Below are 14,213 nucleotides of genomic sequence, written 5' to 3' on the forward strand. Positions count from 1 at the left end.
GATTCTGCTGTGGCTTTCACCTCAGCCACCATGATCAGAATTAACAGACGTGATCTCAGCAACCTTGAATCGTGTAGTTTCCTCAATCTAAAGTTTCAACTTGATGGTTTCCACCTTAGCAACTTGTCTAACATTTCCACCTTCATTCCCCCACACCACATTCATACTCAGCAGCGTCCATCAGTACACACTTTATACACTTAAACCCAACATTCCATACATCAATAATACTTTGCTCTACTGAGGCAGGCCCTGATAACCTAATGTCACTGCACCAATGTTCTTTAAACAGCCTGAGAGATTCTCACAACCTCAGTTAGTCAGTGAGCTGAGCAGAGTATCATATCATGCAGAGCATGACCGAAGTCCTTAATCTACTGGCTTTGTTTACATTCTTTAAGCAGGACCTGATATTCTAATGCCAAGGGCACATATTATCTTTAACTTTAACCCAAACACCAGATGTGCTCAGGAGGGAGATGCTACAAGCTATTTAGGTCAGAGGCGTTGTGCCATGATTCACTGTAAAAGATAGCCCTTTAGTAAATACTGTAGGTAATGTAACCCAACACGTCATATTTAATTTAGTTTTAGTCATTTCTATGTCTATTAAGATAGTCCCCCCCAATTAAAAAAATTATAATAAATAAATATTTGGCTTGCCTACTACTTACGTACGGTGCTTTCAAGACAACTGGGACCTCGGGAAAAAACAAGGTCAAATCATGTCGTCAGTGACCTTCATGTCAGAAAGTAGGAGCTCTAGAAAGATGCCCTCAAGAAAAATAATTCCCAGTCGGAGCTCGTTTGTTTCGCGAGTTCCCAGTTGTCTTCAACACACTGAAGTTCGGAATCCTGAGGTTTCTGAGTTCCGATGACCAGTTGTTTTGAACAAGGCATTTAACTGCATAATGTGTGCTAATTGTACTATGTACTACAGTTGAAGTCGGAAGTTTACATACATCTAAGCCAAATACATTTAAACTCAGTTTTTCACAATTCCTGACATTTAATCCTAGTAAAAATGCCCTGTCTTAGGTCAGTTAGGATCACCACTTTATTTTAAGAATGTGAAATGTCAGAATAATAGTAGAGAGAATGATTTATTTCAGCTTTTATTTCTTTCATCACATTCCCTGTGGGTCAGAAGTTTACATACACTCAATTAGTATTTGGTAGCATTGCCTTTAAATTGTTCAACTTGCGTCTAATGTTTCGGGTAGCCTTTCACAAGCTCCCCACCAAAAATTGGGTGAATTTTGGCCCATTCCTCCTGACAGAGCTGGTGTAACTGAGTCAGGTTTGTAGGCCTCCTTGCTCTCACAAGCTTTTTCAACAAAATTTCTATATGATTGAGGTCAGGGCTTTGTGATGGCCACTCCAATACCTTGACTTTGTTGTCCTTAAGCCATTTTGCCACAACTTTGGAAGTATGCTTGGGGTCATTGTCCATTTGGAAGACCCATTTGCGACCAAGTTTTAACTTCCTGACTGATGTCTTGAGATGTTGCTTCAATATATCCACATCATTTTCCTGCCTCATGATGACATCTATTTTGTGAAGTGCAAAGCATCCCCACAACACAATGCAAATAGTCCGGGTAGCCATTTGATTACCTGTTCAGGAGTCTTGTCTTCCCTGTGGCTCAGTTGGTAGAGCATGGTGTTTGCAACGCCAGCATGGTGTGTGCAACGCCAGGGTTGTGGGTTTGATTCCCACGGGGGGCCAGTACAATATGAAATGTATGCATTCACTACTGTAAGTCGCTCTGGATAAGAGCGTCTGCTAAATTACTAAAATGTAAAATGTCTTATGGCTTGGGGGTAAAAACTGTTGAGAAGCCTTTTTGTCCTAGACTTGGCACTCCAGTACCGCTTTCCATGCGGTAGTAGAGAGAACAGTCTATGACTGGGGTGGCTGGGGTCTTTGACAATTTTTAGGGCCTTCCTCTGACACCGCCTGGTGTAGAGGTCCTCGATGGCAGGCAGCTTAGCCCCAGTGATGTACTGGGCCGTACGCACTACCCTCTGTAGTGCCTTGCGGTCAGAGGCTGACCATTTGCCGTACCAGGCAGTGATGCAACCAGTCAGGATGCTCTCGATGTTGCAGCTGGAGAACCTTTTGAGGATCTGAGGACCCATGCCAAATCTTTTTAGTTTCTTGAGGGGGAATAGGCTTTGTCGTGCCCTCTTCACGACTGTCTTGGTGTGTTTGTACCATTCTAGTTTGTTCTTGATGTGGACACCAAGGAACTTGAAGCTCTCAACCTGCTCCACTAGAGCCCCGTCGATGAGAATGGGGGCGTGCTCGGTCCTCCTTTTCCTGTTGTCCACAATCATCTCCTTAGTCTTGGTTACGTTGTGGGATAGTTTGTTATTCTGGCACCACCCGGCCAGGTCTCTGACCTCCTCCCTATAGGCTGTCTCGTCATTGTCAGTGATCACTGTTGTGTTGTCTGCAAACTTAATGATGGTGTTGGAGTCGTGCCTGGCCATGCAGTCATGGGTGAACAGGGAGTACAGGAGGGGACTGAGCACGCACCCCTGTGGAACTCCAGTGTTGAGGATCAGTGTGGCAGATGTGATGCTACCTACCCTCACCACCTGGGGGTGGCCCGTCAGGAAGTCCAGGATCCAGTTGCAGAGGGAGGTGTTTAGTCCCAGGATCCTTAGCTTAGTGATGAGCTTTGAGGGTACTATGGTGTTGAACACTGAGCTGTAGTCAATGAATAGCATTCTTACATAAGTGTTCCTTTCGTCCAGGTGGGAAAGGACAGTGTGGACTGCAATAGAGATTGCATCATCTCTGAATCTGTTTGGGCGGTATGCAAATTGGAGTGGGTCTAGGGTTTCTGGGATAATGGTGTTGATGTGAGCCATTACCAACCTTTCAAAGCACTTCATGGCTACGGACGTGAGTGCTACGGGCCTGTAGTCATTTAGGCAGGTTGCCTTTGTGTTCTTGGGCACAGGGACTATGGTGGTCTGCTTGAAACATGTTGGTATTACAGACTCAATCAGGGACATGTTGAAAATGTCAGTGAAGACACCTGCCAGTTGGTCAGCACATGCCCGGAGCACACGTCCTGGTAATCCGTCTGGCCCCGCAGCCTTGTGTATGTTGACCTGTTTAAAGGGCTTACTCACATCGACTACGGAGAGTGTGACCACACAGTCGTCCGGAACAGCTGATGCTCTTATGCATGCCTCAGTGTTGCTTGCCTCGAAGCGAGCATAGAAGTGATTTAGCTCCTCTGGTAGGCTCGTGTCACTGGGCAGCTCGCGGCTGTGCTTCCCTTTGTAGTCTGTAATAGTTTGCAAGCCCTGCCACATAAGACGAGCGTCGGAGCCGGTGTACTATGATTCAATCTTAGCCTTGTATTGACGCTTTGCCTGTTTGATGGTTCGTCGCAGGGCATAGCAGGATTTATTGTAAGCTTCCGGGTTAGAGTCCCGCACCTTGAAAGCGGCAGCTCTACCCTTTAGCTCAGTGTGAATGTTGCCTGTAATCCATGGCTTCTGGTTGGGGTATGTACGTACAGTCACTGTGGGGACGACGTCCTCGATGCACTTATTGATAAAGCCAGTGACTGATGTGGTGTACTCCTCAATGCCATCGGAAGAATCCCGGAACATGTTCCAGTCTGTGATAGCAAAAAAGTCCTGTAGTTTAGCATCTGCTTCATCTGACCACTTTTTTATAGACCGAGTCACTGGTGCTTCCTGCTTTAATTTTTGTTTGTATGCAGGAATCAGGAGGATAGAGTTGTGGTCGGATTTACCAAATGGAGGGTGAGGGAGAGCTTTGTACGCGTCTCTGTGTGTGGAGTACAGGTGATCTAGAATTTTTTTCCCTCTGCTTGCACATTTAACATGTTGATAGAAATTTGGTAGAACTGATTTAAGTTTCCCTGCATTAAAGTCTCCGGCCACTAGGAGCGCCGCCTCTGGGTGTGTGGTTTCCTGTTTGCTTATTTCCTTACACAGCTAACTGAGTGCGGTCTTAGTGCCAGCATCTGTCTGTGGTGGTAAATAAACAGCCACGAAATGTATAGCTGAAAACTCTCTAGGCAAATAGTGTGGCCTGCAATTTATCACAATGTACTCTACTTCAGGCAAGCAAAATCTAGAGACTTCCTTAGATTTCATGCACCAGCTGTTGTTTACAAATATGCACAGACCGCTCCCCCTCGTCTTACCAGAGTGTGCTGTTCCATCTTGCCGGTGCAGCATATATCCCGCTAGCTGAATATCCATGTCATCATTCAGCCACGATTCCGTGAAACATAGGATATTACAGTTTTTGATGTCCCGTTGGTAGGATATTCGTGATCGTACCTCGTCTAATTTATTGTCCAATGATTGCACGTTGGCGAGCTTCACATACAGTATGAACCGAAAAGGATAGTCTGTAGCCTCACTCAGTGACATTTCGTGCTCTTGTTTTGGGCTAACATTAGATAAGTATCTAGCATTTGGAACAACGTATTTTGGAATAAACTTCAGTATACCCTAAGCCTACGCATGTATCAATTGAAGAGTCACCTGAAGCTTGAGAGGAATGGGAGATGCAGTAGACTGAAAAGAGGAATAAAACTACTTCCTAATCATGGCCTCTAAAATGGCCGTAAGGCGTGCCTCCCTGGCAGTCACCTCCTTCTTGCGCCTCCACATCTGGACCCTACTGGGAGGGAGACAAGCCCACTCTGCACCTTGGGAGGATGAGGAGATGATGATCGATGGGGTGATGGAGTGGCAGGCCCTGCAGTGCCTCATCCATCACAGTATACCACTTACAGACTGAGGCCTCTCCTCCCTCCGTGCTGACTCCAGTGGAGGGAGCGTTCAACTCCTGGAAAATATGGAAAAGGATAGCGTTCAGTGTCAAACATACTACATTGTTTTTATGTATATCTTTTTTTTCTCCTTTATTTAACTGGGAAAATCAGTTAAGAACAAATTCTTATTTACAATGACGGCCTACCGAAAGGCCTCCTACGGGGACGGGGGCTGGTATAACATCCAGGCATTTAAAGCATGCTCGATTTTCGAAAATTCACATACTATAAAACGTTATATTTCCTCATACTGAGAATGCGTCATTATTTAAATTTTTACCAACTATTGGGTTATTTCGGTTGAGCATCCCCATATCCCCATGGACCATATGTTTGACACGCCTACCCCATACTGATTTGTATTAGTGGAGCTCTGTGAACAATTAGGGGCCTTTAATTTCAGAAAGATTAGTGGTAGTTTCAGGGTGTTTTCACACTTACGTAGTCCCTTTCAGACAATTTTTGTGAACACAGTGTGGTTCACTTAAAACGTTTTTGCAGTGTGAACACTCCAAAGGAACTCAGAACCCTCAAAAGACCATTTCGAGAGGTGGTCTGAGTTCGGTTCACTTGAATTCCGTGGTCCAGATCTCTTTTTAAGGACAATGTGAACACAAAGCTCCCCAGGTTCGCTTGTCATTATTCCCGCACCACACACTAGACTACTGCAACACCATTTCCCCTAACATTTCCCCTCTCACATTGGTGCCACAAAAGAGAGAATATGATCATCTGCAGGGAAAAACGTGCTGTTTTTGGATAGGCCTATTGATTAGCGATTGTCAAGGATGCACAGAAATTCCAAAATATGTTTTTAGTTCAGATTATTTGTTTGCAACTTGTGATCTATAGGCTAAAAACGTTTCATAAACTGTTTATTCGATTGTGGGGTTTGAATAGTGTGAGAAGACGCCAACATAGGGTACAAAATCTGTTCTAGCAGTAGCCTACATTGGGTGTACAATTGTCAGTTATAACATTATTTAATATGCAGTCATTCTTCTGCTATCTATTCTGTTACCAATAATATTTACATGTTAATAGTATCTTCTGGTTACAATTATTATGTCAAATTTTTTAACTAAAGGCAATCTATTAGCTTACAAAATGTAAGTAGGTATATCTAGCTGTCCGATAACACGTTCTAATAAAATGGCTTGTCCTGCACTTTGTAAAAACCCAGAGCGCACTGAGTAAATGTTGGAAAAAGATATTGGTTGCTTTTGAAACATAGCAATGTGAATGCAAAGAGGACTGAGCACTTTTGCTATTTTTACCCCATAATTCACTTCAAAGGGGACATGGATCAGTTCTCTAAAGAGGACTGAGATCGGTTCTTTTAAAGAGGACTGAGATCGGTTCTTTTAATGAGGACTATATGTGAAAACACCCTAAAATCCATTCATTGAACCTCAGTATACAGTTGAAGTCTGAAGTTTACATACACTTAGGTTTTTCAACCACTCCACAAATTTCTTGTTAACAAACTATAGTTTTGGCAAGTCGGTTAGGACATCTACTTTGTGCATGACACAAGTAATTTTTCCAACAGTTGTTTACAGACAGATTATTTCACTTATAATTCACTGTATCACAATTCCAGTGGGTCAGAAGTTTACATACACTAAGTTGACTGTGCCTTTAAACAGCTTGGAAAATTCCAGAAAATGATGTCGTGGCTTTAGAAGCTTCTGATAGGCTAATTTACATAATTTAAGTCAATTGGAGGTGTACCTGTGGATGTATTTCAAGGCCTACCTTCAAACTCAGTGCCTCTTTGCTTGACATGGGAAAATCTCAGAAAAATGTTTTACCTCCACAAGTTTGGTTCATCCTTGGGAGCAATTTCCAAACACCTGAAGGTACCACGTTAATCTGTACAAACAATAGTACGCAAGTATAAACACCATGGGACCATGCAGCCACCATACCACTCAGGAAGGAGACGCGTTCTGTCTCCTAGAGATGAGTGTACTTTAGTACGAAAAGTGCAAATCAATCCTAGAACAACAGCAAAGGACCTTGTGAAGATGCTGGAGGAAACAGTTACAAAGTATCTATATCCACAGTAAAACGAGTCCTATATCGACATAACCTGAAAGGCCGCTCAGCAAGGAAGAAGCCACTGCTCCAAAACCGCCATAATAAAGCCAGACTACGGTTTGCAACTGCACATGGGGACAAAGATCGTACTTTTTGGAGAAATGTCCTCTGGTCTGATGAAACAAAAATAGAACTGTTTGGCCATAATGACCATTGCTATATTTGGAGGAAAAAGGGGGAGACTTGCAAGCTGAAGAACACCATCCCAACCATGAAGCACGGGGGTGGCAGCATCATGTTGTGGGGTTGAGGTCAGGGCTTTTTGATGGCCACTCCAATACCTTGACTTTGTTGTCCTTAAGCCATTTTTCCACAACTTTGGAAGTATGCTTGGGGCCATTGTCCATTTGGAAGACCCATTTGCGACCTAGCTTTAACTTCCTGACTGATGTCTTGAGATGTTGCTTCAATATATCCACATAATTTTCCTGCCTCATGATGACATCTATTTTGTGAAGTACACCAGGTTTTGGCTGAGGTCTCGGGCTTGGCTGATTTCTTTTGATTTTCCCATGTCAAGCAAACAGGCACTGAGTTTGAAGATAGGCCTTGAAATACATCCACAGGTACACCTCCATTGACTCAAATGATGTCAAGTAGCCTATCAGAAGCTTCTAAAGCCATGACATAATTTTCTGGAATTTTCCAAGCTGTTTAAAGGCACAGTCAACTTAGTGTGTGTAAACTTCTGGACCCACTGGAATTGTGAATTAGTGAATGATAAGTGAAATAATCTGTCTGTAAACAACTGTTGGAAAAATGACTTGTGTCATGCACAAAGTAATTGTCCTAACTGACTTGCCAAAACTGTAGTTGTTTAACAAGAAATTTGTTGAGTGGTTGAAAAACTAGTTTTAATGACTCCAACCTAAGTGTATGTAAACTTCAGACTTCAACTGTATTTTGTACAATATTAAAGTGCATTGCTCCTAAATAAAGTGTTTGTAATTGTGTATTTAAGACAAAAAAGTATTCATTTCTTAAATGATTTAATGAGAACATTTGAGACATCAAAAACATCAATAGCAATACAAAGTCATCATACAAAGTTTTGAATTTCCCTTTTTGTAATGTAGTAGTAAAACTGTGAGGGGCCGGTATTGTTCAATAGGACAAGACAGCGCTTGCAATTTTCTATCAAATCAAGTCAACCTGAACAATCAACAGCACCAACAAATATCAGCTACAACAACTGATGAGCATTCTAGATATCTGTGTCAACATGTCAAGCAGAAATGCCACATCCTTGTTTTAATCAGTTAAATCATTCAAAGTAAATAATCTACAGTAATACAAAAAATGTGGACTAGTTCGGGTCGCTTGGTCGCAGCTCATCACACCACTTCTCAAACGCTCTGTACAGGGTGTCATCACCTGTGTCATTATAGATCTCTACAGATGGAGAGAAAAAGGAGATTGTTAACACCAGCTTTGAAAATATATGCATTTTTAATCTTTGTTAATGTGCTGAACTCTAGCTGACAAATACATGTCTGTCTCTTTACCCGCATGCCCTAGGCCAATGGGTAGAGGCATCCTGACCAGCCCACCAGAGTGTTTCAGCCTCTCACAGAGTGAGTGCTGCACTAGTGCCATGGTAACGTCCTGGTGCCACACAGGCAGCTCCAGCCCCCCCATGCAGCCTATAATCCGCAGCTTCTCCTCCTCTGTCATGAGGCCTCTCTCACGGGCCACATAAACCATGTAGGACATATCGATGTTCACCGCCTCTCCGTGCAGCAAGGAAGGGAGCACCTTCTGCAATAAGGTCAGCGTTCAGTACTTTATTCATGCACAACTCTCTAGAGTGCAGTATTACTCGTAGCCACACTGTTTATTGCCGCTAACTAACACAAACAGGTGTGAGTAAACCTGACACCATGCTCATCTGGCACATAGTTACACTAAAAATGGAACAGGAGGTGACAAACATGACATGATGACATATTGATTCAAACCCGTTTACATACAGTAGCTCATGGAGCTATTTGGCTTTGTGGTTATTTAAGGTGAAGCGGTATATAATTGGTTGTACTGTACCATTTCCAGCTCTGGGCTGATAAGGTGACCAAAGTCTACCAGTCTGTCTAAATCGTCCTCCCACAGGTTGGGTGCTAGCTCCTCGAGCATGGTTTCTATGGCCATGCGTGTGGACACGGAGGCAGCATCTTTGTTGTCCCCCTGAAGACCGCTGTCAGACTGGAACTTGGAGTCCAACAGGAACCGGCCGTTGGTCTCCAGAAGCTCAAAGAGACCTCTGTGTTTCATCAAGGCCATCTGTAGAGCACACATCTACATTACATTTACATTAAATACCAGTACATAAAACCAGATCTACAGAGCTAAATGAGCATCAACATGTTCTCCAAGACTGATGATGTACTGTATATTGTTCTCTACAGTATAGTATACAGTCAGATAGTACAGTATTGTATCTTAAGTTAATGTACAGTCCAATATCTAATCCTTATCTGTTGCTGTCAGGCATTGACACTGTACCTTTAACATTTCAGCCAGCCCATTGGAGATGTGTCTTCGAGAAACAGTTTGAATGAAGGAGCGGTCTAGGAAAGCAGCCACCGGGGGTATGTAGCCACCTAGCTTATTTTTACAGTTGGCAAAGTTCACCCCAGTCTTTGCCCCCACGCTGGCATCGACATAAGAGAGCAGGGTGGTAGGGACACGGATGTAGGGGGTGCGTCTCCTGTACAGGGATGCCGCCAGGCCCACTATGTCCAGGCAGACTCCTCCTCCGATGGCGATGATGGGCTCTGTGCGTCTGTCCAGGGAGAACTTATGGACCTCCTCCAGGATCCTCATCACCAGCTCCATGGACTTGTTCTCCTCGGTGGTGGGCAGGGGCAGGATCCTGTAGAGAACATTATGGGCCTCAAAGTAGTCTGTGAGCTGGCAGCCGTAGAGGTTGTAGACGGTCTGGTCCATGACCACGAAGCGCCTGAGGGGCTTGGTGCTGATGCTGTTCCTCAGGGCCTCCAGCTGCTGGGGGTCCCTAATGTGACCCAGGAGCAGGGTGTCGTTGCTGGGGTCCAGCAGGCCCAGGGACTCAGTCACCTTGTAGGTGAAGATGATAGGGCTGACCACTGTCCAGGAGGTGCCTTGCTCCATGGTGCTCTCATAGCTGGAAAACGTGCTATATTTGTCAGGTTATTTTATGTACAGTACAATATGTACATTAAATGTTTAGAGAACAAAGCCTGGGGATAAATGTAAATTCACACAATTTCACTTTCTGTGGTGGTAGCTAAATAAAGTGGGAAAATGTGTTTGCAAATTACTATGATAGTGTTGTGATGGCTGGATAAACAACATTATGGCATCTATTCACATGTTGAAATAAATATTTACTTTCAATCACTGTCATCCACTGTCTACTCAGGGGCCTTGTGTTAAGAGTGTCCGTCCTAAGGTTGGGAGTTCAATATCCGCAGGGCTGGCATTATGGGCGAGTCCTAGAGGGCTTTGCCTGCCCTACCGTACCATCCTTGCCCGTCCAAATAAAATATTGAAATATTGATAATTTATTTGACCGAGACGCGCGATAACAGAAAGATTCAACAATCTCAGATAAAGCATCCGAGCGAGCGAAACAGCACCCCTCTGTCTCTGTATGTGTAGACCATGTATCTGATGCTGTCTGGACAAAAGGAGTATGGCATGTTATACTTTTTCTGTCCAGACAGCATCAGATACATGGGCTACACGTAGTAATACAGAGCGGTGCTGTTGCGCTCGCTAGTTTCAGCAGAGAGGAAGAGGCCAAGTGAGAGGGCTCTCTCGTCAAAATATGTCCTAAATAAACCCAATGCATTTCTATGGGCATAATATGCAGACCTAAGCTTATTGCCTGCATTCCCACCTTTGGGACAACGATTTGCATTGTTAGGGTTGAGACATGAGCATCTCGTCATTATACACAGATCTCTGGCTTCAGCCACTTGTGAATTAGAACGGAAAGTTGACGTGTGCACAGTGCACTGTTCGGATGCTGGCTTTCCCTAAAGTAAATTGATGTTTTGCCAAAATTATATAATTACTCCAGTCAAAATACTTTACCAGAGAGCTTGACTTAGCCATAGAGGATCATTAGCTTCTTTAAAAAAATGTTTGCTGTGGATTATTTCAAATCACAAGTGCATAGGCCTATGCCTATTAGGAAAGCCTGCAATTTGGGCAGAGCACGTGGCAATAAGCCTAGCTGATTATTGAGTTGCGGCTGTCAGTGAAAAGCATGTAAAATGTGAAGATAATGTGTCTTGAGTATAATTTAAAATGTTGAGATAAGAAGAAGGTGAGGGGTGTGTGGCGAAGACATGCTTAGTAAATGTACCGTTAATCCCCGTAATTTGGTTACATTAATTTACCATTCTCATTCTAAGAGTGCAAAAGTTGTTTGCAGAGTTCACAACCTGCTACACTTGTGGGAAACAAGTTTTGGTTTATTTCATAACCATCATTTAGGAGTTTTGTCAGAGAGTGCTCCATGTGAGCAATGAGCATGTGTGTGGTTTCTCTGTCCTGATAACTTTGAGGGAGAGCAAGCCAACCTGCTGAGTTGATACAATGTTGCACTTCACTAGCTATAGCTCTAGTCAAGACAGATAGAAAGGGAGCCACACAGGCATGCAATTGAAAGAACCTGCATTTTATCAGGATAGGTTCTAATGTTTTTATTTGTTGGCTTTAGGCCTATGTATTTTACTGCTGCATTGGCCTATAGGCTATCTCTGAGTTCCATGCGCTCATTTCTTTAGCCGCCAATGGATCACGGTGTAGGCTATCAATGTGTTCATTTGGCAAATGCTGGTGCTCTTGCATTAGTTTAATTTTATCTTTTCGATTTTTACCATTTTAATTCATATTTGTATGATTAACCACGTGACAATAATTTTGAGAAACTAAAACGTTACGAAAATGCACATATAAAAATAATCATAACTGGCATGCAGATAGGTAAAATTGTAGGATAAATTGTAAGCTTCCACAAACTTGAAACTCACTAGCTGCCTTTGGTCTTCATTATAACAGCCATTAACAAAATTCAAAACACCGGAAGTCCCATGAAAAAAAGGGCCCATCCAACTGAAATCAAATGCCTATCCAACTGATTTGTTCTGGTGCCGGCCCTGGATCTCAGGCTTATACCAAAGACTGTAAAAATGGGACCAGATGAGTCTCTACTTGGCACTCAGTATTAAGGAGATAAATTGGGGGTAAGGCCCTGCGATAGACTAGTGTCCTGTCCAGTTGGTGTACTTGTACATCAAGATGCCTCACACTACAGAAACATAGGATAGGCTCCTGGTCCTATGAGCCATTCCGAATCACACAAGCCAAGGCTTGTGCAAGCCCACTGGGCACAAACGTCAGTTCAACACATCTAGTTTTGATTTACATTTGGTTAGTTGTCAACTAACGTGAATCCCAAAACAATTTCATCATGCCATTGGATTTAGGTTAAAAGTTGGTTGAAAAAATTCCTAAATTCCCTTATTGATGACTTTTTGAAAATCCAATCAGTTTTCCACGTTGATTACACGTCATCACATTGAATATTTTTGTTGAAATGACGTGGAAACAAGTTTTTGCCCAGTCGGAGGCTACTTGTTTTTTTACTGAAAGTCTAGCTAGTGGGTCTAATAAAATAAAGCATGTTAACATCAAGAAAACTAATTTAGATGTATGATGATAATGTGCACAAACCTTATATTTTGCATAACGTTTTAATTTATTTTGAATCAATTGCATCCCATAATTATATTTTAACACAAGTTTTACTCACATTTTGGCAGCTGATACTCGACCCTTTATATTTTTATTCAATTTATTTCCCGATTTACGTTTCCATGTGCCCTTGACTTGAACTAAGTGAAACTCATTCTTCTTTATTACTGCAATATTGTTGCATTCCAGTGGCTCTTCCACATGTTTCTTCCCAGTGTTTGCATCAAGCGACATCTTGATATATTTATGTATTGGAAGCTAATGAGTGACCGATGCAGAGACAAGTAACCTAATGGAGCATAATGTTCACCTCTCATTACTCTCTGTATATATATATATATCCTCGACAGCAGATCACTTCACTTCTGCCATGGGAGGAGCAAGTATTTCCAGTGTGCTTATGAAAGTGTAGCCAAAACCAGTGTGTAGCACATGCCCCAGCATGATCGTTACACAATTTTGTGACGTAATGAAACTATAGAATTATGTAAAGAGGGATCCCCCCACACCCACAATAGGCTATATAATTAATTAGCCTACATTTTTTTATGTAAAAAATATTAACGCTACTTAATAAAAAACTACTGACTCCACATCAATAAACATGTCACGGACCATTTGTAATTGTATTTGATCACACATTCTGTATGTTTATATGTCAAGTATTTTTTATTTCACTCAAGAAATAAGAGAAGCAAGATAAATTCATTTGTTAAAGATCCACATGTATTGCAAAGTTACATGTGCAATTTTGGGATACTTGACTTCTATGAGGGTTATGTATTTAGCCTACTGAGGGAGCCTACATCAGACTTGCTTCTTGTGCAGAAAATGTGCTATCAGTCACTGATGAACATGAGAAAAAGGCTTTGGATATTATATATATCAGCATTAGCCAACCTCTTTTCTGTGTGTGCCAAATTGACTGTAAGAAAAATACATTTTAGTTTAGTTTAATTGTGGTATGTTCAATTACGGAGCCTCCTAGGCTACTTAACATACTGGACACAGGTATGCAACAGTTACAAGACAAAGTATTTCTTTGTGGCAGTGGATGGATGTTGTCAGAGGTCAACCTGACTAGCTACTGTATAGAAACACATTCAATTGACCATTTTTCATCTGAGCACATCTGGTGAGTTCATGGTGTTCTGTTTGAAGAGTAAATATACATGTAGCATCTTAATTTGGGGCAGCAGGTAGCCTAGTGGTTAGAATGTTGGGCCAGTAACTGAAAGGTTGCTAGTTCAAGTTCAATCCCTGAGCTGGCAAGGTAAAAATATGTTGTTCTGCCTGTTCTTAGGCTGTCATTGTAAATAAGGATTTGTTCTTAACTGACTTGCCTAGTTAAATAAAGGTTAAAAAAATAATAATAATAACAATTTGAGCCAGTTCGCTACAGCAGGAAAATAAGCCTACAGGAAATGTGGATTATAATTCATTGGCATTTTGATACATTTTTTAAGGGAAAATCAGGTTTGACATTTCAAAGTGGAAATTACAAACTTCAGAAGGCTTTTTAAACCTCAA

The 14,213-nt window shown here is 42.2% G+C and overlaps 1 protein-coding gene across 1 annotated transcript; it reads right to left on the reverse strand.

The window, feature by feature from the left end:
- Nucleotides 1–7,913: 7,913 nt before the first annotated feature.
- LOC106565742 (2-epi-5-epi-valiolone synthase-like) lies at nucleotides 7,914–13,075 on the reverse strand. The gene is made up of 5 exons (XM_014133192.3): nucleotides 12,742–13,075; nucleotides 9,441–10,080; nucleotides 8,982–9,218; nucleotides 8,447–8,699; nucleotides 7,914–8,333 (listed from the first exon to the last, which is right to left on the reverse strand). Exons 1-5 carry the CDS (start codon nucleotides 12,915–12,917, stop codon nucleotides 8,248–8,250), a joined length of 1,392 nt encoding a protein of 463 aa, XP_013988667.1. The 5' UTR covers nucleotides 12,918–13,075; the 3' UTR covers nucleotides 7,914–8,247.
- Between the last annotated feature and the right edge of the window lie 1,138 nt (nucleotides 13,076–14,213).

The sequence above is a fragment of the Salmo salar genome, chromosome 12, assembly GCF_965601325.2.
Source record: "Salmo salar chromosome 12, fSalSal1, whole genome shotgun sequence".
Taxonomy (NCBI): domain Eukaryota; kingdom Metazoa; phylum Chordata; class Actinopteri; order Salmoniformes; family Salmonidae; genus Salmo; species Salmo salar.

Excerpts from the sequence above, each read along its gene's own strand:
- LOC106565742 (XM_014133192.3), bottom strand. The coding sequence starts at position 12,917 with ATGTCGCTTGATGCAAACACTGGGAAGAAACATGTGGAAGAGCCACTG. Across the intron at positions 10,081-12,741 it reads CGAGTATCAGCTGCCAAAAT|CTATGAGAGCACCATGGAGC; the intron begins GTGAGTAAAACT and ends CACGTTTTCCAG. Across the intron at positions 9,219-9,440 it reads GGCTGGCTGAAATGTTAAAG|ATGGCCTTGATGAAACACAG; the intron begins GTACAGTGTCAA and ends TGTGCTCTACAG.